We start from the raw sequence: 18,595 nt of genomic DNA on the forward strand, positions 1-18,595 counted from the left end.
GTTCCTGTGTCTGTTATTTCCGATAGAGGTGCCCAGTTTACAGCTAAGTTCTGGAGATCGTTTCAGGAGGGATTGGGGACCCAGGTGAGCCTGAGTACAGCCTTCCATCCCTAGTCCGACGGACAGGCCGAGCGCACTATTCAGACATTGGAAGATATGTTGCGTGCCTGTGTTATTGATTTCAGGGGTAGCTGGGATGACCATTTACCGCTTGTTGAGTTTGCGTATAATAACAGCTACCACTCCAGTATTCAGATGGCACCATATGAGGCTTTGTATGGCAGGAAGTGTAGATCACCGATCGGTTGGTTTGATGTTGGGGAGACTGAGTTGATTGGCCCAGATGTGGTCCAGCAGGCCGTGGATAAGGTGAAACTTATTCGAGAAAGATTGTTGGCAGCCCAGAGCCGACAGAAATCTTATGTCGATAAGCGACGTCGACCGTTAGAGTTTCAGATTGGCGATTGGGTGTTCCTGAAAGTGTCACCGATGAAAGGTGTTATGCGATTTGGCAAGAAAGGAAAGCTCAGTCCGAGATATGTTGGGCCCTATCTGATTATTCGCAAAATAGGCAAGGTGGCCTACGAATTGGATTTGCCAGCTGACTTGGGAGCGGTACACCCGGTATTTCATGTTTCTATGCTTCGTAAGTGTATTGGTGACCCTTCCAGAGTCTTTCCTGTAGATGATATTCAGGTCACCGAGGAGCTATCTTATGAGGAGCAGCCTACAGCCATATTGGATCGCCAGGTAAAAAGGTTGCGGAACAAAGATATGGCTTCTGTTAAAGTGCTGTGGCGGAACAATAACCGAGAGGAAATGACCTGGGAAGCTGAGGAGCATATGAAGAAGAAGTATCCTCATTTATTTTCAGAGACTACAGGTAATCCAATTCTCTATTTGACTATGTTGTTTGATAAATGAATCGTTGATCAATGATTGTATTGTTGTGATAGTTAGTAAGGAAACTCCCCCAAATTGTTGTATGACCGGTAAGGTTAATCTGACATTCGAGGACGAATGTTCTAAAGGGGGGAGGATGTTAGAACCCGTGTTTTTGTACAGTGGAATAATCCGAATTTATTTATGATAAGCTAAGGACAAAAAAAAAATTCGGGATACAAAGTCGGGATTCTTAACCTTCGATTTTATTTTGAGATATAAGTTGTGCATGAATTTATTGGTATGGGACACTTAGGAAAAATTGGGACCACAATTCATAAAATTTGAATTAAAAATGTTGTGCAATAATTGGCCCTTTTAGCCGTGTGGTCCATTAAATGGTCCCACACCTTGTGTGGCCAATTTTAATTGGTCCAACACATGTGTGGGCCCAAGGACACATAGAGGAATTTTGTGGAGGTAAAAAGAGGACTTCTAAGTCATCTTTGTCACTTTCAACACTTAGTAAAATATCAAGAAAATTGAAGGCCATCACCAAGCACCTCACGGCCAAGAACAAAGGAAAACCCAAATCAAATTCAAGTCACTCCAAAATTATTTCCTTGATACAAATCCACTATATTGAAGCCCCTAAGTAGCGTGGAAGTATTGTTTGGGTCATCCAACCATTAGTTGTACCCATTTGCAAACCCTAACTATTTGGTGGATTGAAGAAAAAAGGTATGTTTTGCTCTTGTTTTTGTGTTGTGAACATTTATTCATGTTATGGTATGTTAATAGGGATGGAAATCATGAAATATAGTATGATTGGAAGTGGGTTGTGTGATGGGTGTTCTAGCCGTGTATATGGGTGTGACAAATGGAATTGATGAATTAATTCTATATTATGTCAGATTGGTATCGAGTGGGGAAAAGAATAAAAATCATCGATACATGTATATGTGTAGTGTAGCCGTGTTTATAGCCTCCAAATTGTAGCAAAGAAGGAATTAATCTCGCTTAGCGTCGTAATGGTTATTGTGATGACTTGTAGGTTAGAAATGAGAATTTAATGTCCCAAATTGACATAGTAAGCGTTGCGGACTGATTTGGAGAACTTTGTGCATTGAATAAAATTTGTATATATAAGAATCATTAACATGTGTATGTGTGTGGCGCGGGCGAATGTGAGTTTTATAATGTGTCGAAGATCGTAATACTATCGCTTAGTATTTTAGTTATCGTCGAAACGAATTCTAGTTGGAAATAAGTGTTTAAGTGGCTCAAGATTGATGTTGAGAAATTGTGGGCTGTTTTGAGGCTAGTTGTGCGTTTGACGTAAATTGTATATTTTATGAAAATCATATCGTTATATTGTGGATTGTGGTACAAAACATGACTTGAAAATGAGGAATGGAAAAGGGGACTGTTTTCGGCCAAACAGTGGAAAAATTTTCGGGTCGTTGGAAATATTATGTGGATTGTTTAGAATATCCTAGAATATTGTGGTAAAGACTCGGGTGGATAATTAAATGTGTGAGCGATGTGGTGGCTTGAATGTGAGCCGTTGAATTGAATATTTGGAAAGTTGTCGAATGATGAAAAAGAGAGCTATTAATGTTATTTTGTCTTCCGAATTTATTATTGATGTTGTTAGGTTGGTTGTTGTTGTTGTTGTTGATTGATACGGCCGAGTTAAATTATCGGGGTAGCCTATTTACAGGGGAAATGCTGCCCAAATTTCTGTAGAATTAAGGGCGAAATTGGAATTTAATGCCCAAAGAGTCTTTAGCTAATGTTTGGCATTTTATGGCTTATTTTTAGATCGTGGGCAGCCCGAATCATAGTTTGGACTTAGCTTGAGTTGGATCATATTGGAGAGCGTTTGAGGTATGTAAAGTAACCTTCCTTCTTTTGGCATGCCTTAGTTTCACATAGGCTAGATTAGAGCTTCAAGGGAATTCCAAATTCGAGATCCGAGCATGTTATGATCCATATATATATTCTTTGGCACTCTTATGTATGTTTTTATGAAATATGAACCATGATGTATTTGAAGTAATCGGTTTCCGAAATTCGCATAGAAAATGTTCACTTTAAGGAATTTTGTAATCTCTGAATGCCATACTTTTCGCATAGAGGCTCGGATCGCTCCAATAATTTTTATAGGAGTTTTCTTGATGTATAATGGGTATGTTTTTCATAGGCGGGCTCAGTTCGGGTCTATACTCGTCCGTGGGTCCCGCGACGCCCTTTATGTAAATTCGACAACTTTGAATCAAAAAGTGATAATTATTATTCCGATTTCGAATATGACTATTTTACTTATCCTTCGGATTTATAATAATGATTTTATGCATATGATTCCTCACTACTCCGCTCGTGCCTACTATGATATCGTTCGCCGGTTCCCGGGCCGGTTCTGTTGTCGTGCGCTTTTTGATACATTCCGGTATTATGCTGTGTTTATGGTTCACCGTGCTCCTCGCTCGAGGGCCGGGTTCCACTTATATTTGGCGTTATGCTGTGTTGTGATGTGTGATGGGGATTCGGAGATTTGAAACTTTCTGGTGTTATGCTGTGTTGTGGCGCCATCGACAGGCGGGCGACCACATTTTCCAGTGCCCTATGCATAATTTATACTTTGGAAATAAACATTTTGATATGTATTATTTTCTATATATCTGATTCGATTATTATTCAGATTTATTTCTGTACCTTCTGCTTTGCATACTCAGTACATATTTCGTACTGACCCCCTTCTCCGGGGGCTGCGTTTCATGCCCGCAGGTACAGACGCACAGCCTGGTGGTCCACCTGTTTAGGACACCCTTTCTGCTATTCGGAGTGCTCCTCTCTTTCCGGAGCTTATACTTTTGGTATATATATTTATTAGTGCATTTGTATATATTCGTTCATGGGTACGGCGGGGCCCTGTCCCGTCATATGATTCTGTCTGTCTGTTTAGAGGTCTGTGGACATGTTTGTGGGTTAGGGTCTTTCTGTATGGATGTATGTACATGTCGTTTGGGCGATCCCATACGCCGAGGCGGCCGGTCCGCATATGTTGTTTGGGCGATCCTATACGCCTAGGCGGCCGGTCCGCATATGTTTATATAATGCTTGGTTAGCCCTGTGTGGCTCTTGTTGGTATTTTCTGCGTGCAGGGTATATTGGATAGTCCGTAAAACAAAGGAAACTCTGCCGAAATTTTCTGGAAAGTACCTAAATTTGAAATAAAGTCTTGTCGGCTTCCGCCATATACTAGAATGAGTTGATAGAATTTGAGATAATATTTGATAGATGGGTTCGGGTGCCCAGATCGGGCACTAGTCACGGCCTACGGGGTTGGGTCGTGACATGGATGACCCAAACGATACTTCCACGCTACTTAGGGTCTTCAATGTAGTTGATTAACACCAAGAAATTATTTTTAGGGAGGCTCAAAATGGGTTTTGGATTTCCCCTTGGCTGGCCGAAACAGTGGAAAAAAAAAAAGGGCTCTCAATGTCTTGTTTTCTCTTCTAAGTGTTGAAATGAGTGAATGAGGAAAGAAGACTTGGTTTCATCTTTTAAGTCCCCTAAAGAAATATCTCCATATTGTCATTGGCCCACACAATGTGTTGGACCAATTAAAATTGGCCACACAAGGTGTGGGACCATATCAACTTACATGGCCACCAAGGCATTTTTGCACCACATTTTTAATTCTAATTTTATGAATTGTGGTCCCAATTTTTCCTAAGTGTTCAATGCCATCAATTTCATACATAACTTATATCTCAAAATAAAATCAAATGGTCAAAAGTCCCGACTTCAAATCCCGGAATGGTCTTGGCCTTGAATTATCATAGTTAATCCGGGTTGTCCCAATGTATAAAAATACGGGACGTAACAATTACTAAGTGTTGCGAGAGCCTTTTAGGTGAAAATAATCTACAGCATCAAATTCCTTTTTTTTTATATTCACAAATAGTATCAGCCACACAGCATACAGGAAAAGTTGAACTCCGGCTATGAAAATAGAATTGCAGGATTAAATGGCTTAATTGTATTCATATAAACCTAAATACCTTACCCCCCTGACATTGATTTTAAGAATAGTACAAAGATGTCTTATCTACAATGGGATTCACCTTCTACAAACAATGATTGGAACTTAATATGAAAAAACTAGTGCCCGGATCTGATCTTCTGGTGCTGTTCAATCCGTTACTGGTTATTCTGTGCCTTCAGACTAGGCAATTTCTGTCGATGAGTCTGTCCAAGAAATTGAAATATGCTCGTCTCCATGTCTTTCGAACGAGTAAGATACTGTAAGGAACAAGAATACCTGTAATAAATCCCAATCCAACACTCACGTAAAACCATCTATCATGAAATTCGCCACTGCTGTCATTCTCTAGTACTGTTCTATTGTCTGAGTTTCCATTTTGGCATAGTACTAGAAGCGGAGCTCCACAAAGATGGGGATTCCCCTCAAATGCAGACTCTGTAAAAGTTGTCATCTGACCCTTACAAGGAACCATACCAGATAAATTGTTGCTTGAGAAGTTGAGATAGCTCAAGAATGACATTGATTCCATGCTTGATGGGATGACTCCAGAAAGCATATTACTCGAGAGATCAAGCGACGCCAACTGATGTAAGCTTGAAATGTTTTCTGGGATTTGTCCACTGATTTGGTTTCCAGACAAGTTCAAAACCATGAGGCCATGCAACTTTGTCAATTCCACAGGAAATGCTCCATTGAAGTTGTTCCTAGACAAGTCTATTGAGGTCAGAAGTGATAGAGTCTTAGTGTACTTTTGAAACTGGTTTTTCAAATTCACTCCCAAGCTTTCTTCATAGTAAATCCCTCTATACTTCCCGTACAACAGATATTCATTCACCTTTTGCTCCTGTACCATGGCCTTCAGGTCTCCTAAGCTTGTTGGAACGGTGCCAGTCAAGTTGTTTTCTGCAAGATCAAGGACCTGCAATGAACTCAGATTTGATATTTCTGAAGGAAGTTCTCCAGAAAATGAGTTTGACCTTAATCTGAAGATTCTAAGATTTGGAAAACCATCAGAGATCCAAGAGGGAAACTTTCCGGATAGTCTATTGTTACCTAGATCAAGTGTTTCCAAACTAGATAAATTTTTCCAAGAAAAGGGGATCCCTCCTGAGAATTTGTTGTCATTTAAGTGAAACGACTGAAGCTGGCTCAATTGGCCCAAAGAACTTGGAACTGAGCCAGATAAATTATTGCTCCCAAGGTCTAAAGCTTTCAAGTAAGAGCACTCCCCGATGCTTGAAGGGATGCTTCCCGTTAGCTTATTGTTTGATAAATCAATGACTTGAAGAAGGGTCATCTTTCCTATAGTAGCTGGTATTTCACCCAAAATTTCATTACCCGAGAGAGACAAAAATATCAAGTCTGGCATGACTTCAGAAATATTCTGAGGGATTAAACCTTGAAACTTATTGTTTGAAAGATCAAGCAATTCAACTGGGACACTAGGTAAAGGAACGGTTCCCTTAAATAGGTTAGAACTCAGATCAACATCTGCAAAGGGGAACACTGATAATGGATTTGGTAGATTACCGTTTAACTGATTAAAAGAACAATTCAGCAGGGATAAATTAGATGAAATTTCCCAAAACCAGCCTGGAATGGAATCTGAAATACTTGCATTTGAAATGTCTAGGAACCTGAGCTCCTTTTGAGACTTGAGCCAAGTAGGAAAAGAAGGACCTAAATGGCAAGAACCCATGTCAAGATTTCGAATCTGAAATGGAGGAATCCAGTTGGGGTTAACGTTCAAGGTGAAGGAGTTGGATGAAAGGTCAAGAATCTTCACTTTGCGCAGGTTCTTAAAATGAACTTCTGATAGAGTACCAGTGAGGAAATTAGAAGAAAAATCAAGTACAGACAATTCAGAAAGCTGGCCAAAACTCTCCGGTAGAGTACCATTTAGCTGGTTTCCTGAAAGTCCCAAGTTGGTCAAATTATGAAGCTTTCCTAAAGAAGCTGGTATAGGGCCTTCCAAAAAGTTGGAAGCTAATCCAAGTTGTTGAAGGTTTTTCAACTGACCCAACCATTCTGGTATTTTACCAACAAGACTGTTGCTGCTCAGCCTCAAGTACATCAAACTAGGCAAAGGCCTCTTGGAATCACATTTCTCCATTCCTTCGAGTATCTCAGGTAGACTTCCTGTCAAGTTGTTTCCTGATAAATCGAAGCTGATTAAATTGCATAGTCCTCCAGTAGTACTTGGTATTTCACCTTCAATTTTATTAAAAAGAAGATAGAAGTGAGTCAGATAAGTCATACTCCCGATGGATCTAGGCAATTTTCCATGTAGTTTGTTCGAACCTAAATCAAGAACTTCTATCTGTTCCCAGCTTCCGCCAAATAATTCAAGGCAATTGGCGCTAAGGTTGTTGTTTAGCGCAAGGTTCAAGTATCTTAACCTTGGAATCTCACTGATGCCAAGTGGAATTCTGCCTCTAAAACCACAGTCGCTTAAGTCTATATATTCAAGAGTGCTGATATTTACAAGCCAACTCGGGAACATTGAGTTGAAACTATTGAAACTAAGATCAATAACAGCTAATGAAGTGAAGTTGACAGGAGTAAGATATGAAATGGAGCCAGACAAGCCACAAGTTGAAAGATGCAACTCTGTTAACTGTGGAAGCTGGTTTAGCATTTTCAACCAATTTGATCCTACCATAGAGAGCTCTACTTGGTTCATACTGAGATACTTTAAAGAAACAAGATCAGTTAACCACTGAAAACTTTCAACAGTCAAAGCTGAGAATTCTGAAGAAACATCAAGATACTGCAAGTGAGAAAGATTTCCCAAAGTTGGAGGTATTGTGCCAAAGAAACCAGCTTTTGATAGATTTAGATATTCCAAGTTCTTCAAAAAACCAAGAAATCTTGGAATTAGGATTCCACCAAATGCGTTTAGACTCAAATCCAAGTATCTTAAAGATTGAATTTTTACCAAAGAGGGCCTAATCTCCCCACTCAAGTTCCAAAAACCATACCTGGTAACATCAGCAGAACTGACTGGAAATGGATTGTGAAGGTCTATTTTGATAACAGAACCAGTAGTGTTACTGCACCCTATTCCTCTCCACTTACAACAGTCTTTTCCTTGCCATGAGGAAAGCCGGTTCTCAGGATCATTCAGGCCATTCTTGAAATCAACAAGTGCCTCAAGATCATTAGCTGAACAATTGCTAGCACCGTTTTGGGCCTTACAAGCAAATTCTACTGCTATTGAATGTAAAATGACAAGAAAAAGAATATACACTTGAAGCCTCTCCATCAACTCCAAGTCTTGGAAGCAGAACAAGCACCCTTTTCTTCAGGATGGGATTAGATGGTTGAAGACAAATGGTGTATTATCAAAATGGTTGTCACTTCCCATTAGCTGTATAAAGTACAAAAAAAGGGATAAGGAAATTGGTTTGCACGTTTAGTCAACTGGTCTCTATTATCATAGGATTTGGAAATGATTTTGTCATGTTTTCTTGAGCGTCAATCTTTCGGCTATTGTCGTTAGCTTTTGTTCTTTATCTTAACAACTTTCCAGAAGTCAGCAATATAACAATAAACAAAAGATAGATCTAGAAGAGTTAAAGATGGTTTCTTACAATTATTTTTCTTTTTGAGTATTATGTGTTTTGAAGTTGACATTATTTTGGCACACTTTAAAAGAAAAGTGAAACTGAAAATATTGTTCTCAAATGATAGCAGACCAAAAAGAAGACATGTTTTGAACAAATCTACGGCTATCGAGACAATTGAGGCAGGTTTCGGTTTTAGTGGTATTACTTTAGCCATTCAAGTTAAGATGATAATCATGCTGGAGCTGTATAGCTATTGCTTTTACGTCAAGATCAGACAAGGGGACAGTGAAGAAGCGAGACTTTGTGGGGAAGTGGAATCCTTAATCTTAACTGAAGGAAAATCCATTGTGTATTTTTGTTGGACATTGCTAAAAAGGTATTTCAAATTTGCAACAGCTTAAGGAACAAACAATTTTTTCCCAAAGGAAGCATACAAGTCCCGTTTTGTTCTCAAAATTAAACAATATCTGAGAACTCATACAACTTAGTGCCTTTCGTAGACCCTGGAGCATCAGTGTATGTACAAAATCTTCATTGCACTGGGACATCTCGTATATAAATCAATTAATACTCAGTAACACTATGAATTAGTGGAGGTGAAACAGGAAGAAAAAAAAAATTCAAAGATGTTACAAGCCGAACTCCATCTGAGCAGTATCGGTTCCTTTAAGATGAGTATAAACGTGACTGCTCATTATAGCTATCTGATAATAATGAATCAACCACCACCACTATCTCATATGAAAAGGTTACTCCCAGGAATTGAAGCAGGAAAACAAGCATCTTTATGATTCTCTTTGGTACTTCATCAGAAAATGCAGTATACATATATACTGGCTTTCTGAATGCATATGCTCTTCAACATCATGATGATAGATTACCAGGCTTCTCCTCATTTTCTGAAAGGACATTGTTGGGTTCCTCTTCTGTGTTGGTACCCTCAGTTGGTTCAGTACTAGGAATCCCCCCATTTTCCTTATTAGGCACGTCACCATTTTCTGATATACTCTTGGCCTCAGAATTACGAACTGGTTTTGGAGGTTCTCTAGTTGCCAATAATCGGCTAATTCCATCAAAAAGAGTTTTTGCATCGGCTATAAGAGCAGCTCCACCAGGATAACAACGGCCAAAGCAAGTAACACAGTGTGGGAAAGCTACCTGGAAAGGTACATAATTTGTCTATTTGAGTCAACTGGGGCACAAATCTCAATTGTACATGAAGGTCAAACAAGTTCATATGACGCTACCTCAATAAATGCTCGACATAGTGATAGGAAAAGCAGAGACTCGTTCTCTCGAAGCATGCGAGTAGTGTTATATCTCAGTAAAGCATCAGAAACAGCCTGCAATCCTTTCACCAGTTCTTGACCAAGCACGTGTTTTAAACTTAAGGGAGCACAAGGCCTTAATTCATTCATTGCCGCAGAGACACCTGCAAATTACATACAAAGGATGCAAAAATAACTGGATTAGTGTAAAAAGACTATTTAGCAATTAGTTGAATCATAAAGCCAACAATTTCCTTTCCCTTTTTTTGAGCTTTAAACATAAAGCCAAAGGTTATTTGATCAGCGCAAAGGTCAGTAGTTGGAAAAGCTATTATCTTATAGATACCAAATACAGTGGCCAAACTGACTTTCATTTGTTCCTTTTTTATTGGCGCGGATGGGCCCGTGAATTGTGATGAATGGAAGGTATAAGAGGAAGCCTTCGGTGGATTAGAACCTGACACCTAATTGATGCAGGGTGGTGTTGAAACCATTAGTCATGACAGTATCAGCTCAATAGTAAATTGATCGAGATAACAATTCATACAATATGATACTCTGCAAACGTTCCCGTGATTTAATAGAAGCTCAATCTTCTCCCTATATCAAAGACTCAGCTTTTACCACCTGTAGGTCGTAGCACTCAATGAAGATACTTTCACCCAAATTAGATATCCTTAGATTAGATTACTAGATAAACAATTTTCAATTCTGTAGTTGAGTTCTCAATTATAAGATAATCAGATATCATCATTAGAATTCGAAAATTCCGGCAACCACAGACGTTTTTCAAAAATGACTTAAAATCAATTTCAACAACATGAAACAGAGTGAACTCCACACAAGTTACAGAAAAGTGAGTGTCAATCTCTAAGGTCTTTATTCTTTGTTTACTCATGGAAAATGCAAAGAATGAACTTGTAGGATTCTAAAAGACGTTTGCCTTTGCTTGGTACGAGACCACAGGCAGCGCCACAGACATTAAAGCATTTTTTATGACATACTTAAATCCATAACACCATTACTTTGTTAGAGTACTCCAGCAGGAGCCCAAAGCGCAAATTTGAATTCAAAACCTAGATATTTCTCATGCTGGCCTAGTAATCTCATATTTTGGTACTTGTCCTTTTCTTAGTGCATTAACTGTTGCAGGCAATGAACAAGAGGGAACCTTTGCAAAGGAGCTTAAGTGAACAAGAGGGAACCTTTGCAAAGGGGCTTAAGTAGTGAACTGATTATGTAACGTACCATTGACAAATACAGCCAGAGGTGGGTGCTCCATTAGACTTGAGGGAGGAGTAACATCTTCATGACTTTCTTCACTCAAACTGCTGGCAGGAAAGCCGACTGCTGGTAATGGAACCCAGCGATGAGAATCGAGGACCAACTGGAATCAAGTGAAGTATACATATTACCAATCCTGACTGAAGAATGATACTGCTTACTTCAAAAGATAACTTCAGGTCAAAGTGTTCCCATTTAGGCCGACTGTTAGGTACAGAATTTTTACCATTGGTCAAAAATATATACCTGGAAATTCTCAACAGCGGCATTCATGTTCTTCAAAAACAGATTTAGGACCGCCCTGCAAAAGTCATCAGAAAATGAAATGCATAAAAGGACTAGCTTAATGACCAATTTTAACATTCCAAAATCAAAAAGAACACAGGAATGTACTCTTCAAAAAGAGGGGGAAGCAAGCCACGGAAGTCCAATCCAACCCAACCAAGCCCCATAGCACAATACTGTCAACAACAAAGGATTAAAACATCAATAAGTGAAATAAATCCAAGATTAAACGCGTGAATAAGTATATAACAAATGCAACAATTTAAACAACTATTGCAAGGCTACGAAACAAGCAATAACAATCTCGCCAATGCAACTAAGAAATATGAACCCCTAAATAGATTAAAGAACCTTTTGACTAAACCTAATGGCTTCAAATAATACTGGTTTTCACCTGAACTCGTAGATAATAACCAGCGAAGAACTGATGCCTGCTGAATCCCTCTTCAATCCCCCCCCCCCCCCCCCCAACCAAACCAACTCACACAGAAAAACCTCCAAAAGAAGGGGTGGGGAGAAGCATACTTCCTAGTTCCCCCGTCGCAATTTACATGACAGTCTTGCCTTTGGAAAATGTTTGACATGCTTCTCAAAATAATACAATTCTATAAAAGTTTCACAAATTTCAAGAACTTAATCTCACTTAGTAAGCAAATTTTAAACTTTGATATCATTCATACTTCCAACTATTACTAATATTCAGACATTCCATTGATTCTTAGTCTGTGGGCTGAAAAAGCTCGCCGATCCAAGTGAATAATTCTTCTGGACTCTCTTTGCTTCCCACCCCGAAACTGACCCACGGCGCAACGCCCATTCGCTTCGCGCACGGGAAGGCAATGGTCAAATTAACATCTTAACATAAAACAGGATGGAGAGAATATAAGAAAAAGTCCGCAGGCATACTCTTGTAAGTAATAGTTCTCGTTATAATGGGACATAAAATAAAGATATTTCTACCTTATTTTATGCCATCAGAGCCAAGTCAGTTTAGATTTTAAATCTGTCAAGTAATTGAAGTTTTCAGCCTGCAAAGATTTGAATTTATTTCCCATTTTTAATGTGGGAGAAGGACAAGAAAGTCAATGCCATCTGCGTTGGTTTCATTGAGGTAGGGGCCAAAGAGTGGAGAAAGATTAAATTGAAATAGACTGAGTAAAGTGAAGCGACTAGAAGAAAACAAAGGGATGGATTTCGACGCTACTCTTTTAGGTTTCAGTCTAGCTTTTGAGTTATATTGCTCTTCTGATTAGCTCAGCACACAAGTATACCCAAAGGTGAATATGCTTCGTTCCTTTTGTGCTCCACCACCCGCCTTCCTGCCCCACCAGAGAGAGGGAGAGAGAGAAGAAAATACAATTGCCTGCTTTTTGCCTTTCATAAATCATATCAAAGTCTTGATCTGGAATGTTTTCAGCAGGATGGCCAAAGTGCAACAAATTACTTGAATAATACGGGCAAACTTAAACTATCTTTCTCCAACAATTTCTGGGAATTTGCGATCCCTTTGTTTTGTATTCAAAATGCAATACATTTTATTTCATGTGTTTAGTATTCATGGTGATTGCAAGCAGAAGACCTCAAGGTTGATCACAGCCAAATAGACCTTTTATTTCAGCAAAATGAATTTAGAGGAGCTGCCTAGCACAAATAAATATGTGCTCACCATGCACTGATCAAGAATGTTTGATAAAGAACCTCCTTCAGTGATCTTCGGTAGCATCAATTTTAGAGTTCTAAGGTGAGAAGAAATTTGATGCATGGCCCAACTGAAGAGAAGTCCACCATCATAGTTTTCTTCCCTCCCTGAAGTATCATCAGCAAATATTGCACGGTACTGATTAACAACATCAAAGAGATGCATCCGATGACATTGTATCATCCCTTTAAGGTATTCATAAGCATTTCTCTGATCCAAGTCATCAAGGATCCCAGAAAGCCATGCCTGACGGCACCTTAGAAACTGTTGAAGGGGCAAAATTGGTCAACTATTGGTAAAAACAGAAAAACTAAATGCAATAACTGAAGACTAAAAGCAATTGGGAGAAGTAGGTGTTGGGTAAAACCCAGTGTTGTTCAAGTATATCAATCTCACCTGTAAACGCATCTCATACTCATTGAATACTCCTATTCGACGCAAGTATCCAATGATACGCAGGCATTCTGGCAACTGCAACATTAAATTGTAAACAGTAAGGTCTTAAGCTTCATAATTTGTGGCGAACTTCGATTCAAGTATGCTCTAATAGCATTACTGTAACAAGGTACACATAATCTACGCCAGACATCACCTGAATGTTTGACCTAAGTCTTTGGAGAAGCTGAGAAAGAAGAGATTGGGTAGTTTGCCGAACTTCTGCAGCAAGTGCTTGAATGACAGGTAACCTTCAGGGGAGGCGAAAAAGAAACAGAAGTATCTTAATAAGCTTTCATCAGATTCAGTTTAGATCAGTTCATACAGAAAAACAAAGAAAAGGACTCACTTGGGGTGCATTGCTGATAGCTTGGAAACAAATGCTTCTAAATCAAGGGCTTCGTCATAGTTTCCATTCCTCACACATCTGAAAAACCAGGAGACCACTTAAGTCTAGCACCACCAAAGCACTGAAGGTAAAAAATATGATATTGGTCATTCACTAATATGAAATATTAATAATTAATTATACACATTATGTTCTGAACACATAAAGCTTCTTCTTCAAACTTGACTAAATATAAACAAAAAACTTAGGTCTTTTTATATGCTAAGCCCCACACCCAAACCCCTCTACCTAGAACCAAACACTACCTCCTCTCACTTTACTCTCTTGGTGACTCGAACTACCAACCTCATGGCTCATGGTTTGAGGTAAAAGGTCCTTTCCATTAGGCTAAGCTTCCTTGTCTAAAAGGAAAAGTTGGTTATTACAACTCGATTACAATGTCTGCACCCAAATCAATCCTCTCACAAATTTACTTGCCAAATACATAAACTGCACTTATGAAGGTGGGTTGGTGATACCAAAGAACAAGAGTATAGGAGAAAGAGATTGGGATGAACTTCGTGTTAAAGGTCCTATCTATTGTAAAGTTGATTGAAGTGCAAACTTATGTTATCTTTTGTCATCATTAGCAGGTACCACTGAAATTTTATCCCTTCAAAATCATGGATGCAGTTTCAATTCTAACGTGTGATCCTTACAGCATTGACGAAAACATACGTGTCCATTAGCTGAGGAATTTCAAGCAAGTCAAGCAGAGTACTATGATTTGCAAGCAATGTTTGGTTCATCTTTCTCTTCTCCAGGATATGTTCTGCAGAGGTGCTGAACTCGCTGCAACCAGAAGTTAGCTTAGGTATCTCATTGATCTGCAAACGAAGAAACACAACCATAATCTTTTTCGCCCCTTTCTACCTAAAATTTTTTATGTGAGAAAGATATGAATTGCATCTTCAAACTTGCACAGTTACAGGTGATAATAAAAGAAAGCAAGAGCAAGAAACTAGCCAATAGTTTTGCAACTACAACCGCAGCATATAAAGGTGAATTGAATAAATAATGAATCACCAGCAGTGAAGCAGTCTTCTTAAGCTCTGCCCAAAACAACGGCATATAGGGTTGAGATAAAACAAGTATAGCATACGAGATGTTCCTTGGTTCTGATCACTACAAAATTTGATGTAAAAGTTGAAAGGTTCAGATAAATATAAACTTGATTTTGACTCAATATGATTAAATCTAGTAACAAAGTTAAAGGGAAAAATTTGCACATTCATTCTCTCAATTTGAATTATTTTAAGCTGTTGTGGGATTACACGGGGTATGTTGTTGTTCTCTCAATTTTGAATTATTTTAAGCTGTTGACGTAACATTTAGTTCTGAAAAAAGCAGAGGGGAAAATTTTTATTAAAAAAAATATTCAATGTAAAGACGAGCTGATGACTTGATTTTTATACGGATAAAACAAATACTTCTAGCTTCAAATTGCTCAATCCTCGTAGCATTTTAAGGGTTTCTCTGATTAATTTTGGTTGTACTTTGAGTTAAATGGAGAGAAGTTGCCCATATTTAACAATATTTCATGTTATCAATCAATTTCAAGAATTAAACTGTACCAGCCTAGAATAGGTTTGATCGTAACATTTGGTGGGATGATATCTCTTGAGTTTATTTTCCAAAAAAAACAAGTAGTTACACAAGATATAGTAATTTTACAGGAGGCGTGACACGCTGGCCGCTGAACTGTTTCGAGGAAGAAGTGAGCCCACCGGTGCTCAACAAGGAAATATACTGTGCAAGACAGGAGTAGCTAAGATGACTTTTTTATTTTTTGGAGGCGCTTCTACAATCCAGGAAGAGATTGTTGGCCACCCACCTCTACTCGGAAAGGGCTTACCCGGCTCTACTAAGGAAAAGCTTATAACTTTTGAAGGTTTATGGTTTTGACCTCTATAGACAGAGAACAAAATAGGTTTTGAAGAATAAATTGAAGAAGGGCCAAGAACACCTTTGAGCTTCAAAGACAGAGAGAAGCCCTTGGATGACAACAAGAAAAGTAGGAAAATTCGGAATACAAGATCAAGCCATGCTAACAGCATTCATGTTCTTCTTCAATTGTAATTAGCATGATAATATCTTGTGTGCTTCTCTATGCTTTGTTAACGCTGGTATGGAGTAACTATTTCTGTTACAGTTGAGGATTCAAAACCCATGACTTGAGTTTATTTCATTGATCTCAATGCTTTTTGGTTGGTTGATTTTGAGTTTAACACATTGCTTTATTGAAAAGAGAAACTAAGTTAGATAAATTTTCTAATGAATAAATTCAAAGATACAAACATTGAAGCCAATTATAACAACAACAGCAGCATACACAGTGTAATCCCACAAGTGGGGTCTGGATGTACGCAAACCTTACCCCTACCTTTGTGGGGTAGAGAGACTGTTTCTGATAGAGCCTTGGCTCAAAAGAAGTGTAACCAAAGCAGGATAGAAAGGAAAATAACAACAGTAGAATTGAAGCCAATCATAAGGCACACCTAAATTGAATAAGCTATCCGAAAGGATCCTTAGAAGTTTTGTGTGGTTAGCTTAAAGGAAATAGATTTAACCAAACAAAAACTCATGCACTAATATTCCAGTCACACTTTTTTGGAAATCTATTCGAGCTATAGCAATGCAACAGACCAAATCCTTAATGTGAGTCTCAGTTAGTAGTCCTTAGGATTACTATATTTTTTATATACACTTCTAAATTAAATGAGTACTAAAATAGCTACTCCTTTTATCCCAATTTATGTGATACTTTCCGCTTGCCGAAATTCGCATGAACTTTGAACAACATTTTAAGATGTATTATTTTCACCAAATTGATATGAGAAAAGTTGCAACTTATAGTACTTCTCATGTAGCTTTCAAATATATAAACTTTAATCTTAAAATATAGAGCTGATGTAATCCAATAGTTGAGTCTCGAAAAGCGAGAAAGTATGGCATGAGTTGGGAGAAAGGGAGTATTAAACAAATTTAACAAAAATTCTACGAGGAAAAGATAAAAATTACCAAGGAGTGAAGATGGTTATCAACAAAAGAAACTTGTTCGCGAATGGCATGTAACGCATCAGCAGCAGATATAAAAGCGCGATAATTACCAACGGCAACCTCTTGCATCTGCCTTCGAATCCTCTCGGCATCTACTCTCAGCAGTTCCGGTTCCTGCACAAATAGAAATTCACATAAGGAATTCATCCAAATGAAATGAAGTAGGACATTTGAAAGATGCGTTATTACTTTGTGAAGGCGATCGAGAGTGAAAGAGAGGAGTTCGGAGACATAAGGCTGTTGTGAAGCCGATGCAAGTGGGAGAAGTCCGGTCACCGGTGATGATGAAGCTTCCTCCATCCGATCTTCCGAATCCATTGTATCAGATCTGCAATTTCACGGGAGGATCTCGGCTTCCCCAGAAATATATGACTAAACAAATTTACAATAGCTGTAAAAATGGAATTCCCAAATTTTAACTACTTACTTATTCACTGCCAAAACTTTTTGTTGCTCAACACCGTTAAAGCTCCATTAGTCCTTCATACTTGGTAGCATGCTACTTTTACATAGTCCACTTTTAAATTATTGATTATAATGACTTATGGTAATTTTGATGTAGTTTTCCAATACATAAATTTTATTTTAAAAATTTAAAGATTCTAGGTTCAAACACATGATAAAAATTAGAAAGTTTGACTCTCCAAAAGTGAAAAGTGTCAAATAAATTAAAATAGAGAGAATAAATAAAAGTGTATTTTTACTGTATTACTTTTATCTCTCATATATTGTATTCTAATCAATAAAGGTTACTTCAAAAAACAATTGACGTGAAGGACAAAATAGGAAAATTTTAATTAATTATATCTTAGTTTTATAAATTCACAAGTATTTTGGGACCGATACTTTTAGGAATGTGGACAACTAATATTTCGGAATTATTTTCCTTTGGGGAAATTTGTCTTTTAGGCCTCATTTGTTTGCACTTAATAGAGGTCTGAATGATTCAGACTTTAAGTCATTAAGTGCATTTGTTTACGTTAAGATCTAAGCAATAAACTGCTCTGAATATGGTTTAATCATTAAGATCTTGGACAAAGTCTTAATATCAATAAAACATATTTTTGTATGAATAATTTTTACCACCGCTCTATCCACAACCACCAGCTACACCCCATATCACCCTACCACTATTGTCACGCCCCGAACCATGGCCTGGACGTAACACGGCACTCGGTGCCTGACTGCATGTGACCGAGCGAACCACATGGCTTGCTGAATCATCATGATACATAACATAAGCGGAATATAACGTGAATGCATGATGAGCCTTTATAAAACATGGTAAGTCATAATACTTAATAGAATACTTGTTTAAACATGAGTGAGCCAAAATGGCTATACGACTCCAAATGTCTGACATGACATAACTGACTTGTCTAGTCTATGAAACCTCTATCATGAGTCTGACTGGAAAACATACTTACTGGGACAAAGCTCCCAGCATACCTTTAGATGCAAAACTAAATAAAGAAATACAATGTCTAAACCCCGAATGAGATGGGGCTCACCAATAAGTTGGTACGTGCAAATCCTAATGAGTAGAAGCGTCGTCCTGTAAATCCGTACCTGCATCGTGAAATGCAGGCCCCCGGGCAATAAAAAGGGGACGTCAGCACATTGAATGTACTGGTATGTAAAGCAACCGAAAGAAACAACATGGGACAT

General features: G+C 38.3%; 2 protein-coding genes and 1 long non-coding RNA gene across 4 annotated transcripts; 1 reads left to right on the forward strand and 2 right to left on the reverse strand.

Annotated features, from left to right (window-relative positions):
• The first annotated feature begins 1,425 nt into the window (after nucleotides 1-1,425).
• On the forward strand, nucleotides 1,426-4,096 carry LOC132599795 (uncharacterized). The gene is made up of 3 exons (XR_009567019.1): nucleotides 1,426-1,623; nucleotides 2,707-2,772; nucleotides 3,673-4,096. It is a non-coding gene; the product is annotated as an uncharacterized LOC132599795 (long non-coding RNA).
• A 781-nt stretch (nucleotides 4,097-4,877) lies between these two features.
• Nucleotides 4,878-8,506, reverse strand: LOC132644740 (receptor-like protein EIX1). 2 transcript variants are annotated; one of them, XM_060361348.1, is made up of 2 exons: nucleotides 7,241-8,506; nucleotides 4,878-7,150 (listed from the first exon to the last, which is right to left on the reverse strand). In XM_060361348.1, the coding sequence occupies exons 1-2, from the start codon at nucleotides 8,202-8,204 to the stop codon at nucleotides 5,115-5,117; spliced, it is 3,000 nt and encodes a 999-aa protein (XP_060217331.1). In that variant the 5' UTR covers nucleotides 8,205-8,506; the 3' UTR covers nucleotides 4,878-5,114. The 2 variants fall into 2 exon arrangements, with proteins under 2 accessions (XP_060217331.1, XP_060217330.1); XM_060361347.1 differs by having other exon boundaries at nucleotides 4,878-8,505.
• Nucleotides 8,507-9,025: 519 nt separating this feature from the next.
• Nucleotides 9,026-17,373, reverse strand: LOC132644741 (conserved oligomeric Golgi complex subunit 8). The gene is made up of 13 exons (XM_060361349.1): nucleotides 17,355-17,373; nucleotides 17,117-17,255; nucleotides 16,889-17,041; nucleotides 14,546-14,694; nucleotides 13,829-13,906; nucleotides 13,637-13,730; nucleotides 13,441-13,515; nucleotides 13,012-13,308; nucleotides 11,454-11,521; nucleotides 11,307-11,361; nucleotides 11,025-11,163; nucleotides 9,756-9,940; nucleotides 9,026-9,666 (listed from the first exon to the last, which is right to left on the reverse strand). Exons 2-13 carry the CDS (start codon nucleotides 17,243-17,245, stop codon nucleotides 9,373-9,375), a joined length of 1,716 nt encoding a protein of 571 aa, XP_060217332.1. The 5' UTR covers nucleotides 17,246-17,255; nucleotides 17,355-17,373; the 3' UTR covers nucleotides 9,026-9,372.
• Nucleotides 17,374-18,595: the final 1,222 nt, after the last annotated feature.

This window comes from Lycium barbarum, chromosome 6, assembly GCF_019175385.1.
Source record: "Lycium barbarum isolate Lr01 chromosome 6, ASM1917538v2, whole genome shotgun sequence".
NCBI lineage: Eukaryota > Viridiplantae > Streptophyta > Magnoliopsida > Solanales > Solanaceae > Lycium > Lycium barbarum.

Coding starts and splice junctions, on each gene's coding strand:
- LOC132644741 (XM_060361349.1), bottom strand. CDS start 17,245: ATGGATTCGGAAGATCGGATGGAGGAAGCTTCATCATCACCGGTGACC. Junction 17,042..17,116: donor CTCTCGATCGCCTTCACAAA/GTAATAACGCAT, acceptor CTATTTGTGCAG/GAACCGGAACTGCTGAGAGT. Junction 11,362..11,453: donor CTTCCCCCTCTTTTTGAAGA/GTACATTCCTGT, acceptor TGACTTTTGCAG/GGCGGTCCTAAATCTGTTTT.
- LOC132644740 (XM_060361347.1), bottom strand. CDS start 8,204: ATGGAGAGGCTTCAAGTGTATATTCTTTTTCTTGTCATTTTACATTCA.